This window comes from Zalophus californianus, chromosome X (assembly GCF_009762305.2).
Source record: "Zalophus californianus isolate mZalCal1 chromosome X, mZalCal1.pri.v2, whole genome shotgun sequence".
Taxonomy (NCBI): Eukaryota; Metazoa; Chordata; class Mammalia; order Carnivora; family Otariidae; genus Zalophus; species Zalophus californianus.
This window is the reverse complement of record NC_045612.1, coordinates 70,141,474-70,159,186: the sequence shown is the minus strand read 5'-3', so window position 1 is coordinate 70,159,186 and position 17,713 is coordinate 70,141,474. Positions and strand designations below refer to the sequence as shown.

The window sequence follows — 17,713 nt, the reverse complement described above, 5'->3', positions numbered from 1 at the left end:
TGAATGGATAAAGAAGTGGTATATATACACAATGGAATATTATGCAGCCATCAAAAGGAATGAGATCTTGTCATTTGCAACGACGTGGATGGAACTGGAGGGTGTTATGCTGAGTGAAATAAGTCAATCAGAGAAAGACATGTATCATATGACCTCACTGATACGAGGAATTCTTAATCTCAGGAAACAAACTGAGTGTTGCTGGAGTGGTGGGGGGTGGGAGGGATGGGGTGGCTGGGTGATAGACATTGGGTAGGGTATGTGCTCACCATAGTGAGTGCTGTGAATTGTGCAAGACTGTTGAATCACAGATCTGTACCTCTGAAACAAATAATGCAACATATGTTAAGAAAAAAGAAAAAGAAGATAGCAGGAGGGGAAGAATGAAGGGGAGTAAGTCAGAGGGGGAGACGAACCATGAGAGACGATGGACTCTGAAAAACAAACTGAGGGTTCTAGAGGGGAGGAGCGTGGGGGGATGGGTTAGCCTGGTGATGGGTATTAAAGAGGGCACATTCTGCGTGGAGCACTGGGTGTTATACACAAACAATGAATCATGGAACACTACATCAAGAACTAATGATGTAATGTATGGTGATTAACATAACAATAAAAAAAGAGAATAAACTGATGGACTGTTGTAGGCCTAGATGAAGACAGGGATTCCACTTAAAAACTTATTGCAATAATGTAAGTGAGAGATGCTGATTACCTAGATTAGGATCATGACATTTGTACTGGAGAGGACTAAATGGATTTCAGAATCAATTAGAAGGTAAAGAAATCAGGATTTGTTAGCTGATTGAATATAGGAGGTGAGAGAGGGGGAGATATTGAGAATTATTTCCCAGGTATTTGTATGTGTAACTAAGAGAATGGTGTGGCCTTTAGTGACACAGGCACATAGGGAGAAAAGCAGGCATGGGTGATATAATAGTAGGAGGGTGCAGCTGTCTCATTTTAGACATGTTGAGTTTAAAGTGCATGTGAAACATCCAAGTGAGGCCATCTTAAAGAACAGTGATATAGATTCAGCAGTCATTAGCATATAAAGAGATGAGATGGGTCAAGGAGAATATATATGGAAAAAAAGAAAAGAGAACCCAGAATATAACCTTGAGGAAGTTCAACATACAAGAAATGGGCAGATGAAGAAAAGCCTGGGGTGGGAATGAGGAGTTTTTGTCCCAAGGCTTGTATTTTCTTTATGGTGGAGGAGGTGAAGTCATCTTCTGAGAGTGAAGAACTCAGGAGACAGGAAAAGGGAGAAGGTTTGGAATAGGAGGAGGCTGAGAGACAAGAACAAATAATCTAAGTAATAAGGTCAATGGACAGAACTCCCAGGAATACCAACAGTTAGGGGGCAAAGAGAAAAGGAAGCCCAGAATGAGACAAAAAATTGCAAAATTTAGGTTGAAGAAGATCCAAGAGATGGTATCACAGAAGACATGGGAGTTAAGAGTTTCCAGAAAGATAAACAATAAATGAAACAAAGATCTACTAAGATGTGGATTGAAAAATACCTACTGAATTTTTCAATAACTTAAGCAAAAGCATTTTCAGAGGAATTATAAGCTAGACTGGAAAGGACTACAGAATGCATGGCATATGAAGAGAAGGAAATTCAGTTGAGAAAGGAAAGACAGGATAACTAAAGGGAGATGACTATGTAAATAAACTAAAAACCAGAACCAACAGAGAGGAAGAGTTTGAAGAAACAGGAAAGAGGATAAGATCAAGCTTTAGAAGGAGGAGTTGGCCTCAAAGAGAAGAAATACCTTTTCTGAGACCAGAGAAAAGGAGACAAGGATGAGTGAAAATAGAAGTAAGATTGTGGTGGGGGGCTGGGAAACTGACAACAATCAGAATATTAAGATTATCTAGCTAGATTAAGATATCTAACCTTGGTAACAGGCCAAGAAAGAGGATGAAAGTAAGGGATGGGGTTGAAAACAGGTTCGGAATAGTGGTTGGAAAGGATGAAAATGCTGAGTAACAGTAAGAACAAGGACCAGCAGGAGGCACTGTGAGTCTAGTTGAGTTGGAGCCTGCAGAATTACAGTGCTAGCATCTGCTCCTTTGTGTGATTTTTTTTTTTCTAGTAGTTTTAGCAGGTCAGGTACAGGATCAGAAAATGCAGACCAGAAGAGGCTGGGAAGATGACAGAGGAGGAGAACCCTCAGCTTGCCTTGTCCCATACATACAACTAGGTAACACTCAGCAGTGTAAATAACCCAGAAAACGATCTGAAGACTGGCAGAATAAACTCCACAACTAAAGGTAGAGAAGAGGCCACACTGAAGAAAGTAGGAAGAGTGGAGATGCAGTTTGGGAACAAAATGGACCATGGCCATCTGCAGTGGGGAGGAAGCTGGTGGCACAGAGAAGGGCAAAAAACAGACTATACACTGGAGCCTAAACAAGGAAAATGAATCCTTATAACGTTTGGCTTTGAAAGTGAGAGGGGCCGAATTTTGTGAATTCTTACAACCAGCAGGACTTAAAGCCTGGAATTTAAAAAAAAATCAGCAATCTTGGTTCTGGGAGAACCCAGAGGGCATTAGGAAGTGGAGTCCCTGCCCTTTAAGAGGCCACAGGAAAAAGAGCCAGCAGAGGTACAGCGTGGAAGCAGCAGTTTGAAAAATGCTGGGGGCAGATGGGAGGGAGAGTTATTTACTCCTCTCAGAGTATGTCCTGGAGAGGCAGGGATCGCAGGGAGACCCCTCTAGGAATAAAGGAGCTGGCAGGCACTATTTCCCTCCTCCACCCCTCAGCATAAACACATGGCCACCTGCACAGGAACCAGCACAGTGCTGAACCTTGCTACCTAACTTGCTTACACCAAACCCTGTCACTCCCGTGCTTGGGCAGATCCTCCCTTTCCAGTCACGCCGGCCTCCATCACGGTGCTGCAAGTCCCCTCCCCCAGAACACAGGTGCAAACCCCAATGACACCTTATCTCCAATCCACATGTTCTGTGGGACTGAAGTTCCAGTGGTGGTGGCAGGTCTCACTTTGTAAGCTGACGGGTGCACACCTTGTTAAAACATGCCCCACCCAGCTGAGGAGCAAACACTGCCAACAGGCAAAGAGAGCCTCTGCAGACGACTGCACTGAAGGAAAAAGAGGCCAGGACTCAAGAGCGGGGCATACACAGCACACATAGCAGACACTCCCAGAAGCGCCAGGTCCTGGGGAATGACAAATTGCCCTGCAGGGCACGACAGGACCTCTTCTTCATAAGGCTATTATTAAGAGCAACAGAAGTAGCTGACTTTCCTAACACAGAAACAGACACGGAGAGTAGGTAAAATGAGGAGAAAGAGGAATATGTCACAAAAGAAAGAAAGGGACCAAACTATAGCAAGACATCTAAGTGAAACAGATGTAAGTAGTATGCCTGATAGAGAATTTAAAGTAATGATCATAAAGATACTCAAAGTCAATACCTTGAGAAAAGAGTGGAGGACATCAGGGAGACCTTTAACAAAGAGATAAAAAAGTGAACCAATCAGAGATGAAGAAAACAATAACAGAAATTAAAAATACACTTGGTGTAATAAATAGCAAGCTAGAGGAAGTAAAAGAATGAATTAATGACCTGGAAGAGTAATGGAAAGTAACCAAGCTGAGCAAATGAGAAGAAAAAAAAATTATACGAACTTCGAATAGTCTTAGGGAACTTAGGGAACTCAGTGATGCCATCAAGGTAATAACATTCTGGGATCCCAGAAGAAGAAAAGGAGGTATAAAATTTATTTGAAGAAATAATAGCTGAAAACTTCCCTAATCTGGAGAAGGAAACATACACATCCAGGAGGCACAGAGATCCTCACAAAAAAATCAACCGTAGGAAGTCTACACTGAGACACATACTAATTAAAATAGCAAAAAGTACTATTAAAACAGGATTTTTAAAAGCACCAAGAGAGAAGATATTTACATACAAAGGGAAACCCCATAAGGCTATCAGATTTTTCAGCAGAAACTTTGCAGGCCAGAGGAGAATGGCATGATATATATTCAAAATGCTGAAAGGCAAAAATCTTCAGCCAAGATTACTCCATCTAACAAGGCTATCATTCAGAATAGAAGGAGAGATAAAGTTTCTCAGACAAACAAAAACTAAAGGAGTTCATGACCACTAAACCAGCCCTACAAGAAACGAGCGGAAAGGAAAGACCATAAATGAGAGTATGAAAAGTAAAAAACACAAAAGGAGTAAAAATAAGTATTTCTGTAAAAATCAGTCAAGGGATTCATAAAATAAAAGGATGTAAAATATGACACCATATACCTAAAATGGGGGGGAGATGAATAAAGAATGGGTTCAAATGTAAACAACCATCAACTTAACATAGACTATTATATGCAGAAGATGTTATATACAAACCTAATGGTACTCACAAATCCAAAACCACTAATAGATATGCAAAGACTACAGAGAACGAATCCAAGTATATCACTAAAGAAAGGCAGCAAACCATGAAAGAAAGCAAGAGAAGAAAGGATCAGAGAAAAACTACAACCACCACCACAAATCAAGTAACAAAATGGCAATAAATACATATCTAACAATAATTACTTTAAATGTAAATGGACTAAATGCTCCAATCAAAAGACTTAGGGTGACAGGACAGATACAAGACCCACCTATAAGTTGCCTACAAGAGACTCCTTTCAGACCTAAAGACACCTGCAGATTAAAAGTGAAGGGACAGAGAAACATTTATCATGCAAATAGAGGTCAAAAGGAAGCTGGGGTAACAATATTTGTATCAGACAAACTAGATTTTATTTTTTTAAGGTTTTTATTTATTTATTCGACAGAGACACAGCAAGAGAGGGAACACAAGCAGGGGGAGTGGGAGAGGGAGAAGCAGGCTTCCCGTGGAGCAGGGAGCCTGATGCGGGGCTCGATCCCAGGACCCTGGGATCATGACCTGAGCCGAAGGCAGATGCTTAATGACTGAGCCACCCAGGCGCCCCCAAACTAGACTTTAAAACAAAGGTTGCAACAAGCAACAAAGAAGGACACTATTTAATAATAAAGGGGACAATCCAAAAGAGGATATAACAATTGTGAATATTTATACATCAAACATTGGAGCACCCAAATACATAAAACTATTAATAACAAACATAAAGAAACTAATTATAGGAATACAATAATAGTAAGAGACTTTACCACCCCACTTACTTCAATGGACAGTTCATCCAAACAGAAAATCAACAAGGAAACAGTGGTTGTAAATGACACACTGGACCATATGGATTTAACAATATTTTCAGAACAGTCCATCCTAAAACATGAGGATACACATTCTTTTCAAGTGCACATGGAACATCCTCCAGAATAGATCACATATTAGGCCACAAAACAAGTCTCGACAAATTTAAAAAGGTCAAAATCATACCACGTGACTTTTCTGACTACAACACTATGAAACCAGAAATCAACCACAAGAAAAAATTTAGAAAGAGCATAAATACTTGGAGGTTAAATAACACGCTACTAACCAATGAATGGTTCAACCAGGAAATCAAAGAAGAAATAAAAAATTCCACGGAGACAAATGAAAGTGAAAACACAATGGTCCAAAATCTTTGGGATGCAGCAAAAATGGTTCTAAGAGGGACGTTTACAGCAATACAAGCCTACCTCAAGAAGCAAGAAAAATCTCAATTAAACAATCTAACCTTACACTTAACAGGAGCTAGAAAAAGAAGAATAAACAAAACCCAAAACCAGCAGACAGAAGGAAATAATGAAGATTAGAGCAGAAATAAATGATATACAAACTGATAAAACCATAGAACAGATCAATGAAAGCAGGAGCTGGTTCTTTAAAAAGATCAACAAAATTGATAGGCCTCTAACCAGACTTACCAAGAAAAGAAGAGAGAAGACTCAAATAAAGGAAATCAGAAAGGAAAGAGGAGAAATAACAATGGACACCACAGAAATACAAAGGATTGTAAGAGAACATTATGGAAAACTATATGCCAACAAATTGGACAAGTTAGAAGACATGGATAAATTCCTAGAAGCATATAACCTACCAAAACTGAAGCAGGAAGAAAAAGTAAATTTGAACAGACCAACCACCAGCAGTGAAACTGATCAGTTAACAAAAAAACCCCCAACAAACAAAAAGTCCAGGACCAGAGGGCTTGGCAAGCAAATTCTAACCAAACATTAAAACAAGAGTTAATATCTATTCTTCTCAAACTATTCCAAAAGTTAGAAGAGGAAGAAAACTCCCAAATTCATTTTGTGAGGCTAGTATCACCATAATACCTAAACCAGATGAGGACACCACAAAAAAAGAGAACTAGAGGCCAATATCTCTCATAAATATACATGCAAAAATCCTCAACAAAATACTGCAAACCAAATCCAACAATACATTAAAAAGACCATTTACCATGATCTATTGGGATTTATTCCTGGGATGCAAGCATGGTTCAATATTTGCAAATCAATCAATGTGATACATCACATCAGTAGGAGAAAGGGTAAGAACCATATGATCATTTCAATAGATGCAAAAAATGCATTTGACAGAGTACAACAGTCATTCATGATAAAAACCCTGAACCAAATAGGTTTAGAAGGAACATACCTTAACATAATAAAGGCCATTTATGAAAAACCCACAGGTAACATATCCTCAATGGGGACGAACTGAGAGCTTTTCCCCTAAGGTCAATAACAAGGCAAGGATGTCCACTCTCACCACTTTTATTCAATATAGTACTGGAAGTCCTAGCTATAGCAATCAGATGACAAAAAGAAATAAAAGGCATCCAAATTGGTAAGGAAGAAATAAAATTTTCAGTATTTGCAGATGACATGATACTCTATATAGAAAACCCTAGGGGTGCCTGGGTTGCTCTACTGCCTTCGGCTCAGGTCATGATCCCAGGGTCCTGGGATCAAACCCCACATCTGGCTCCCTGCTCCTCGGGGAGCCTGCTTTTCCCTCTCCCTCTGCCTGCCACTCCCCCTGCTTGTGCTCTCTCTCTCTCTCAATCAAATAAATAAATAAAATCTTAAAAAAAAAGAAAACCCTAAAGATTCCACCAAAAAACTACTAGAACTGATAAATGAACTCAGACAAGTCGCAGGACACAAAATCAATGTACAGAAATCTGTTGCATCCTTATACACTAATAATGAAGCTACAGGAAATGAAATTAAGAAAACAGTTCCTTTTACAATTTCACCAAGAACAATAAAATATCTATGACTAAACCTAACCAAAAAGGTAAAAGACCTGTACTCTGAAAACCATAAAACACTGATGAAAGAATTTCAAGATGATGCAAAGAAATGGAAAGACATTCCATGCTCATGGTTTAGAAGAACAAATATTGTTAAAATATCTATTTTAACTATCCAAAACAATCTACAGATTTAATGCAATCCCTATCAAAATACCTACAGCATTTTTCATAGTACTAGAACAAAGAATCCTAAAATTTGTATGGAACCACAAAAGATCCCAAATAGGCAAGTCAACCTCAAAAAAGAAAAACAAAATGGGAGGTATCACAATTCCAGACTCCAAGTTGTATTACAAAGCTGTAGTGATCAAAACAGTATGGTAACTGGCATAAAAATAGACACATAGATCAATAGAACAGAATAGAAAACTCAGAAATAAACTTATTTATATGGGCAGTTAATCTTCAACAAAGGAGGAAAGAATATCCAGTGGGAAAAAGATAGTCTCTTTAATAAATGGTACTAGGAAAGCTGGATGGCTACATGCAAAAAAATGGAACTGGATCCCTTTCTTACGCCATACACAAAAATAAACTCAAAATGGATTAAAGACCTAAATGTGAGACAGGAAACCACCAAAATCCTAGAGGAGAACACAGGCAGCAACCTCTTTGACCTAGGCCATAGCAACTTCTCTCTAGATATGTCTGCAGGGGCAAGGGAAACAAAAGCAAAAATAAACTATTGTAACTCCATCAAAATAAGAAGCTTCTGCACAGCGAAGGAAACAATCAACAAAGCTAAAAGACAAGCTACTGAATGGGAGAGGATATTTGCAAATGACATATCTGATAAAGGGTTAGTATAAAAATATATAAAGAACTGATCTAAGTCAAGACCCAAAAAACACATAATCCAATTAAAAAATGGACAGAAGACATAAACAGGTATTTCTCCAAAGAAGACATACAGATGGCCAACAGACACACGAAAAGATGTTCAACATCACTCATCATCAGGGAAATGCAAGGCAAACCTACGAGATAATCACCTCATACCTGTCAGAATGGCTAAAATCAAAAACGTAAGTAACAAGTGTTGTTGAGATGTAGAGAAAAAGGAACCCTCTTGCACTGCTGGTGGGAATGCAAACTGCTGTAGCTACTGTGGAAAACAGCAGGGAGTTTCTTTAAAAAGTTAAAAATAGAAAAAAAATACCCTATGATCCAGTAATCACAGTACCGGGTATTTAACCAAAGAATATGAAAATACTAATTCGAAGGGACACATGCACCCTTATGTTACGGCAGCATTATCTACAATAGTCACATATGGAAGCAGTCCAAATGTCCATCGATAGATGAATATATAAAGAAGAGGTGGTATACACACATATATGGCAAGATTTCGTATATTTACATATACAAATGGCAAGATTTCATTCTTTTTTATTGCTGAATAATATTCCATTAAACATATATGTATGTATAATTTCATTATATATATACGCATATACATACATATATATACACATATAATTCTATTATATATATGTGTGTGTATATATACAATAGAATATTATTTAGCCATAGAAAAGAATGAAATCTTGCCATTTGTGACAACATGGATGGAGCTACGGAGTATACTGCTAAATGAAATGAGTCAGTCAGAGAAAGAGAAATACCATATGATTTTACTCATATGTGGAATTTAAGAAATAAAACAAAAAGCAAAGGGAAAAAAAAAAGAGAGACAAACCAAGAAAGAGACCCTTAATTATAGAGAACAAACTAATGGCTACCAGAGGGGAGGTTGGTGGTGGGGGGGATGGTTGAAATAGGTGATGGGGATTAAAGAGTACAGTTATCATGGTGAGCACTGAGCAATGTACAGAATTGTTGAATTACTATATTGTACACCTGAAACTAATATCACTGTATGTTAACTATACTGGAATTAAAATAAAAAACGTAGTAGAAAAAGAAAATGTATTTTCTTCAATCAAACTGTAAGATTGATGTGGGGCTATGATTTTTCTGGTGGGTGCAGTAGAATTGTGGTGCATGGGTGATTAAGATATTTAAATGATCAGCAAATAGGGAAGAGCAGACTTGGAGAAAAGAGAGACAAGTGCCATGGGGAGAAAAGAAAATGGAAATAATACATAGCTATGACCATAAACTGGAATTTTCTGGAATGAAAGATATATGAGGTGGAACAGTTCCAAAGTTTGGTCCTCAAAATGAGTGGGTAACACAGAGGTGGAGGGAAATGCCACTAGGGTTATGGGTATCCAAGAATTTTGAGGCTAAAATGTTAGATGGCACTTACTATGATGGTGAAATCTAGCACTATGGCAGGAATTGGGGAAGAAGGGGAAGGCTGTAAGCTAAATGAATAAATTAGGGCAGCCAGGAGATCAATACAGCCAGATGGCATAAGCCTCAAAGGAGAACAAAGTGTCTCATGGGAAGGGAAGAGTAAAATACACAGGATTATTTCCCATATAGCACCAACCCCAAAGTCAAGTGACCAGAGACGTTTTATAGGAGCTTAGTACCATACTGGATTTTGTCGTTGGAGAGTCAAAAATCACTTGGAACTTTATATCCTAGGAGACTAAAATAATAGTGAGCTCATTACAAGAGATAAGGAGGGTAGAAAGATCTGCTTTTCCTGGGAGGGGGGAAAGGATGGGATGGAGACAAAAGAGGTCAATTTTGCATTTGAACTATCAGTGATAAAGATGTTTTATAGATATTGGGACTAGAATTCTTACAATGTTTATAGAGCTTAGCCCAGTGTTTTTTTTTTAATTTAATTAATTAATTTATTTGAGAGAGTGAGAATGAAAGATGGAGAGAGAGCACATGAGAGGGGGGAGGGTCAGAGGGAGAAGCAGACTCCCTGCTGAGCAGGGACCCCCCCCCCCCAATGTGGGACTCGATCCCAGGACTCCAGGATCATGACCTGAGCTGAAGGCAGTCGCTTAACCAACTGAGGCACCCAGGTGCCCAGCCCAGTGTTTTGAATAGAGTAGATACCTCAAAATTTAATTGTTAGGAACAAAAAATAAAGGTTTCCAGTACTCTCCAAAGAAGGAAGAGTTGGATCCATGGAAGCAAATGTATTATGAAGGAGGCAGCACTAGCAAACTAACACAGAGTGTAAATACAGACAGACAACAGTATAAGATTAAGTATACAACCATTAAAAGGGCATGAGAAGAAAGCAATACTAACAGAAAAAGCAAAGAAGGAATGTTCAGAAAGAAAGCAGAGAGAATCTAAAGGCTACAATATCATGACAACTGAAAAGAGTTTCTAGAAGTAAGAAGTGGTTAAGAGTGCCAAATAACATCATTTATTAAGCATTTGTTCATGATTAAGATTAATAGCAATCTTGAAACTAAAAAGAACCGAGGTCACTGTATACTTTTTTTTTTTGCCAATTAAATACCGTTTAAAGACATTGCATTTTCCACTTAACAATAACAGTGCTTATAAAGTGCAATGTTCATTTCCTTTCCCTGTGCACGTATTTCATATTCAAGTATCAAGAATGCCCAGTTTATTTATACTATAGCAGCTCAACATTAAAACTGCCATGGAATTTGCTACAAATTTGGGTCCTTCGAATATTTTGTGGAACAATGCTAGACCTATTCTCAGGTTGGCTTAATCAACCTCTTCGATGGTGGGTCCAGAGGAGGCACCACCAGATGGAGGAGCTCCACCACCAGGGAAGCCTCCAGGCATTCCTCCTGGCATGCCCCCTGCACTCTGGTACAGTTTGGTAATGATAGTATTGCAGACTTTCTCCAGCTCTTTCTGCTGGTGTTCAAATTCTTCCTTCTCTGCAGTCTGGTTCTTATCAAGCCAATTGATGATTTCATTGCACTTGTCAAGAATCTTCTGTTTGTCCTCATCATTGATCTTGCCCTGAAGTTTTTCATCTTCAACAGTTGCTTTCATGTTGAATGCATAAGACTCAAGTGAATTCTTGGAAGACACCTTGTCCCGCTGTTTCTCATCTTCAGCTTTGTACTTCTCAGCTTCCTAGACCATGCGCTCAATGTCTTCCTTGCTCAAGCGGCCCTTGTCGTTAGTGATGGTGATCTTGTTCTCTTTCCCGGTGCTCTTATCCACAGCAGAGACGTTGAGGATACCGTTAGCATCAATATCAAAAGTGACTTCAATCTGAGGAACGCCACGAGGGGCAGGAGGGATGCCTGTGAGTTCGAACTTGCCAAGTAGGTGGTTATCCTTGGTCATGGCACGCTCCCCTTCATACACCTGAATGAGCACACCAGGCTGGTTGTCAGAGTAGGTAGTGAAGGTCTGTGTCTGTTTGGTAGGAATACTAGTATTACGCTTGATAAGAACAGTCATGACTCCTCCAGCAGTTTCAATGCCAAGAGAAAGTGGAGTGACATCCAACAGCAGCAAATCTTGAACATTTTCAGATTTGTCTCCAGAAAGGATGGCTGCCTGGACAGCTGCATCGTAAGCAACAGCCTCATCAGGGTTGATGCTCTTATTCAGTTCTTTCCCATTGAAGAAATCTTGTAGAAGCTTCTGAATCTTGGGGATACGGGTAGAACCACCCACCAGCACAATATCGTGGATTTGAGACTTGTCTAGTTTGGCATCCCGAAGGGCTTTCTCTACAGGGTCCAGGGTGCCACGGAACAGATCAGCATTTAATTCTTCAAACCGGGCACGAGTAATAGAGGTATAGAAGTCGATGCCTTCATATAGAGAATCAATCTCAATACTGGCCTGCGTGCTGGAAGAAAGTGTGTGCTTAGCATGTTCACAAGCAGTACGGAGACGACGAACTGCCCTCTTGTTTTCACTGATGTCCTTCTTATGTTTGCGCTTGAACTCTGCAATAAAATGGTTGACCAACCTATTGTCAAAGTCTTCTCCACCTAAGTGGGTGTCTCCAGCTGTGGATTTGACCTCAAAGATCCCATCTTCAATAGTAAGGATTGACACATCAAAAGTGCCACCTCCCAAGTCAAAGATCAGCACACTCCTTTCAGCACCAACCTTCTTGTCTAAGCCATAAGCAATAGCAGCAGCAGTTGGCTCGTTGATGATTCGAAGTACATTGAGACCAGCAATAGCTCCAGCATCTTTGGTAGCCTGATGCTGAGAGTCATTGAAGTATGCAGGTACCGTGACAACTGCATTGGTAACAGTCTTCCCAAGGTAGGCCTCTGCAATTTCCTTCATCTTCGTCAAAACCATAGAGGACACCTCCTCTGGATAGAAACTTTTTGTCTCTCCCTTGTATTCTACTTGGACCTTAGGCCTACCAGCATCATTCACCACCATAAAAGGCCAATGCTTCATATCAGATTGGACAACAGCATCATCAAATCTACGTCCAATCAGGCGCTTGGCATCAAAAACTGTGTTGGTGGGGTTCATTGCAACTTGATTCTTTGCAGCATCACCGATCAATCGTTCTGTGTCAGTGAAGGCGACATAACTTGGAGTGGTTCAGTTTCCCTGATCATTGGTAATTATTTCCACTTTCCCGTGTTGGAAGACACCCACACAAGAGTAGGTGGTGCCAAGATCAATGCCAACCGCAGGTCCCTTAGACATGGTTGCTTCTGTGTGGGCCTGGCTCAGCTTGAGAAGAATTCAGAGGTCTGGTGATTTAGCCCAGCGTTCAATGAGCCACTGTATACTTTTTGAGGCCTAACAAAACCCATGAGATGAACAATAACACCATCATTTACTGGTCCAAAACAGATCATTAATATAAAGTTTCTACTGCTGGGAATAAGAATCCATACCTTGAACCACAACATCTGGCTTTGGTACTGTAGAAAACCTTCGATTCAGGGGATCAATTTCTCCAGGAGCTAAAAATCCCTAAAGAAAAACCATAAAAAGACAGGTTACTATTTCTCAAAGAAAAAGCTAATGTTTGAGGAGAAACAATATACCAGTGTCAAAAACCTGCCCTATAACATGTGAGAGGCAGGTATGGAAAGGAAAAAAATACCTTCACTATATAAAACATGTTTTTATATGTTCAAACATGTTTGAACTCCTGAATTCACATCCAAATTTAATTTCATCTGGAATTAATTTCTAGTGATGGCCACAAGTTCTTTGTTGGAAACAGAGAAGGTACAAGTGATAAGCCCAAAGGTTTTTTTAGTTACACTTCCACCTGCTCTCTGGATGTATATAATTAGACCATCAGACCACAATGCTTATTATCAATAATTGAAGTCTTGTTTTCTCATTTATTCATGTGACTGCTATACGTCCTGCTCAGCAGATATCTTTTTTTAAAAAAGATTTTATTTATTTGTTTGAGAGAGAGAGAGAGAAGGAGGGCAGGGGGAGGAGCAGAGGGAGAGGGAAAGGGAAAGAATTTCCAGCAGACTCTGCACTGAGCACAGAGCCCAACGTAGGGCTCGATCCCAGGACCCTGAGATCATAACCTGAGCTGAAACCAAGAGTCAGATGCTCAACTGACGGAGCCACCCAGGTGCCCCAGCAGATATCTTTTGACTTGAATTTCTGTCCTTGATGAAATGGGATGAACTCATCCATCTTACCCTGAAAAACGCCATTCATCTCCTCCTTTTTCACGTATTTAATTTCTTTATAGCATTGAATGAGAAAGTCATCAGGTCAGGATTATTTTAAATGATCTTTCTGCTCAATATTGCTACATTATTCATAACATCAACTAAAGATAATCAAACCTTTATGCTGTACACCTGAAATTCACATTGATGTATGTCACTTATATCTCAATAAAACCGAGAAAATACCCAAAACAGAGTGAACAGAAACAGCTGCAGAAAATAGTCATACTTAAACAGGTCAAAGAGTCTGACCCAGAAAGGATAGCTAAGTCCCACCTTAGATCTTCTATGAACCTCAGTTATAGCTTACCATAAAAACCTATAATGGGGAAGTAGATTTGTCAGTAAATCTGGAAAACTTTGACAAAAAGAACCCTTACTATAGCTCACAATTTCAAAAAAAGCTGGGCATTAAGTACAAAATTCCCAAGTACTTCACTAAGAGCTGTTTCAACCAAGGGGCGCCTGGGTGGCTCAGTCATTGAGCATCTGACTCTTGATTTCGGCTCAGGTCATGAGCTGGGGTCCTGGGATCAAGCCCTGTGTGGGGGCTCCGTGCTTAGCAGGGAATCTGCTTGAGGACTTCTCTCCCTCTCCCCCTGCCCCTCCCCCTGCTTGCACACTCTCTCTCTAAAATAATTAAATAAATCTTTTTTTAAAAAGCAAAAAAAAGGGGGCTGTTTCAACCGAATTGAACATAAAAAACATTTAAAGAGCCCCACAGCAAAAAGTACACAAACAATAAATTTTTAAAAACAATGATGTTCCCGGGCGCCTGGGTGGCTCAGTTGGTTAAGTGACTGCCTTCGGCTCTGGTCATGATCCTGGAGTCCCGGGATCGAGTCCCGCATCGGGCTCCCTGCTCAGCGGGGGTAGTCTGCTTCTCCCTCTGACCCTCTTCCCTTTCATGCTCTCTATCTCTCATTCTCTCTCTCTCAAATAAATAAATAAAATCTTTAAAAAAAAAGAGTTAAAAACAATGATGTTCCCAACCACTTTTCATGATGCCTAAAATTATCAGTTTATTCAATTAGATAATGAAACATTTGTTGCTTGAAAAAGTTAGTACTTAAATCCATTATCAGTCATCATTACTATCTAAGCACAGGTGCATGCATCAGTCACGAGGCAAGGCACTGGTGGGGGGTTGTTCTGAAAGGGCCAGATTGAGGCCCTGATCCGAGAGCAGCTCCAAGTACAGTGTCAAGGTAGGAATCCCTGGGCAGTATGAGAGACATGGTTGCCAGGGGGAAAAGATTTTTGTCAAGGATTGGCACTGCTCCCACTCTAAGGACCTGACCTGGAGGAAAATATATAATTAAGGCAGAATATAAAAGGCAAAAGACAGATCCAGATTTAATGAGCTACTCGCAAATCTGATTATTATAATGACTAAAGGAGAAAAAAAAGTGGAAGAACCTCGAAGTTTCCCCTTACCTCTGCCATCAAGCTTCCTAAGATGTACAGAGACTGACCCCACATATGAGGCAACTTGCCCATGGGGACTCGGTCCACGGTGTGAGGATTTTGATATTCCTCATCAACCTAAAAGAAAAGATAAAGAAGCCACACAAAAGGTGATAGAAGGTTAAAGATACTAGATAACAAAAAGGCTGAATCTGGATTGTGACTCATACCCTATAAAACAGTTACATATGCAATGCACTGAAAAGTCCAACACTAAGACTACAGTCTAGGGAAGGGCTCCTCTAAATGTGTGTACATACAAATCACCTAAGGACCTTGTCTAAAGGCAGATTCTGACCGAGTAGGTGTGGAGGAAGGCCTGAGTTCTGCATTTCTAACAAGCTCTCAGGTGATGGTGCCGATGCTGCTAGTAGCTTATTCCATCCATCTCTACCAGAATGGAAGACTGCAACTCTCCCATGGCTAATGCTCCTTCGTATGGTGCTCCCAACTGGCATTGTGGGAAAATGAGGACATACTTCATTTTCCAAGCCTGATTTACTCAAACAATCCCAGATTACTGGCCTCAAAGCAGAGAATACCAAATCCCGAGAGTTCGCACAGAACATCGCTCTAGTTCTGCCTACTGAACTCCGTATCATTCTCAACTTTAAGGTTTGGTCTTTTTAAAAAAATCAATTTCTGAACAATTCATTTTTTTAAAAAAATTAAGGTATGGTTGACATATAAAAAGGCCCTACGTATTTAATGTATGCATGTTGATGAGTCTGAGGATAAGTAATACGCCCATGAAACTACCATTGTAATGTTTGGTCTTACTCTTGTCTCACTATGTAATGGCGTAATACCTGAAACTGCTTTAAAAATTTCTTTTCAAAGGCCTAAAATCATATTTTCATCATCTTATACCAAAAGACAAACTTTCAGAACATTAAAATCAGAAAATTAAAAATTGTTTGCCTCAAATGAGGCAGTCCCGTTGAGGTCCGGCTCTCCTTCTCCCAGCTCCATGTTATTAAGGCACTGTCCAACTCACCCTGTCTGGAGGAACACTGTACAGCTCTGGCAAGAGTGGGACTCCGTTTTTGCCCTTGATGAGGACTGCTTCAAGAGCCTCTCTATATTCTTGAACCTGTAGATAAAAGAAAGGGAGAAAAAAGTTTATAGAGTTCCCTTTGGGGATCTCAGGGAGGGTTGTAGCCAAGGAAGTTCCTGTTGCAAAGGAGCATGTTCACCTGGTGAAAGGGAGAAGAAAGGAGAGTAGCATTTACTAAATGCTTATTACAGGCCAGATACTATGCTAGAAATTTTGTGTGCTTTAACACATTTGATTTTTTTAATTTAAATTCAATTAGCCAACATATAATACATCATTGGTTTCTGATGTAATGTTCAATGATTTATTAGTTGTGTATAACGCCTTTAATTTTAATAACCATTCTAGGAGGTATATGCAATTAAAACCTTTTTTCCTGAAAAAGTAAGGCTCAAAGAGGTCATGAACTTGTGGAAGATCACACAGCAAGTGTAAGGTTGAGCCCAGATTTGAGCCCAAGTCAGCCTGCCTCCACAGGCCTGTTTGTTTGTTTGTTTGTTTAAGATTTTATTTATTTGACAGAGAGAGAGAGTGAGAGAGCGCATAAGCAGGGGGAGCGGCAGGCAGAGGGAGAAGCAGACTCCGTGCTGAGCAGGGAGCCTGATGTGGGGCTTGATCCTATAACCCCGGGATCATGACCTGAGCCAAAGGGAGTTGCTTAACCGACTGAGCCACCCAGGCGCCCCCACAGGGCCTGTTTTTATCCACTACCCGAAATACAGCTACTTGCCTTTACATGTACTGGCTTTAAAAAATGAATTTAACTGCTAAAATAAGTTTCTCTTGTAGTGAAGTTCACATTTTTTGCTTAACAATTAGCTGTAGATTAGATTAGTAATACATAAAAAACAAACACCAAAACACAAAAAGGAAAAAAAAAACACTATAATTTATGATGGAAAAAACAGTCAGTTCTGCTATCACAGTCGTTTTGAAAGCACACATTTATTCCAGTGCGTCTGATGTATGATGGAACGATTTGAGCATCACCCAGATTTGACATGTGTTTATGCACAATCTTGACCTGAGAGTACACTCAGCTGAATTGAGCCCCTGTAAGAATACCTGAAACATGCACATGGACATGCCTCAGGACGGCAATTAACCCCACCCATCCACATTCCGTGTTAGAACTTTCTGAGTTCAGGGAACACTCCTTCTACTGGTTCATAATCACTCCTGAGCTGCTGCCTGACTCTGTGTGCCTTCCCTTCTCTTTCATTTCTTCCCCTTTCTCCTCAGTTTATTTTGTATTCATCCTGTCTGTTCCATGTTCTTTTTCTCCTTCCCCTCACTCTTTTGCCATTTTTCTTATTCCCTTCCTCTGGCCACGCA

The 17,713-nt window shown here is 39.9% G+C and overlaps 2 protein-coding genes and 1 pseudogene across 11 annotated transcripts in view; all 3 read right to left on the bottom strand.

Moving 5' to 3' along the window:
- PHKA1 (phosphorylase kinase regulatory subunit alpha 1) overlaps positions 1 to 17,713 on the bottom strand; it is a 160,446-nt gene that overhangs the window by 92,487 nt on the left and 50,246 nt on the right. For all 10 annotated transcript variants that reach the window (XM_027607745.2, XM_027607747.2, XM_027607748.2 and 7 more), the window contains 3 exons: positions 16,319 to 16,414; positions 15,292 to 15,399; positions 13,045 to 13,123 (listed from right to left, as the gene is read on the bottom strand). In XM_027607745.2, coding sequence (XP_027463546.1) covers positions 13,045 to 13,123; positions 15,292 to 15,399; positions 16,319 to 16,414 — 283 coding nt within the window. The remainder of the gene's footprint in view (positions 1 to 13,044; positions 13,124 to 15,291; positions 15,400 to 16,318; positions 16,415 to 17,713) is intronic.
- On the bottom strand, positions 10,684 to 11,309 carry LOC118356516 (heat shock cognate 71 kDa protein-like). Its single transcript, XM_035725514.1, has one exon. The coding sequence runs from the start codon at positions 11,204 to 11,206 to the stop codon at positions 10,910 to 10,912; it is 297 nt and encodes a 98-aa protein (XP_035581407.1). The 5' UTR covers positions 11,207 to 11,309; the 3' UTR covers positions 10,684 to 10,909.
- On the bottom strand, positions 10,910 to 12,850 carry LOC118356515 (annotated as a pseudogene).

What these genes read in the sequence shown, in the direction of transcription:
- LOC118356516 (XM_035725514.1), bottom strand. Translation starts at nt 11,206, where the DNA reads ATGAAAGCAACTGTTGAAGATGAAAAACTTCAGGGCAAGATCAATGAT.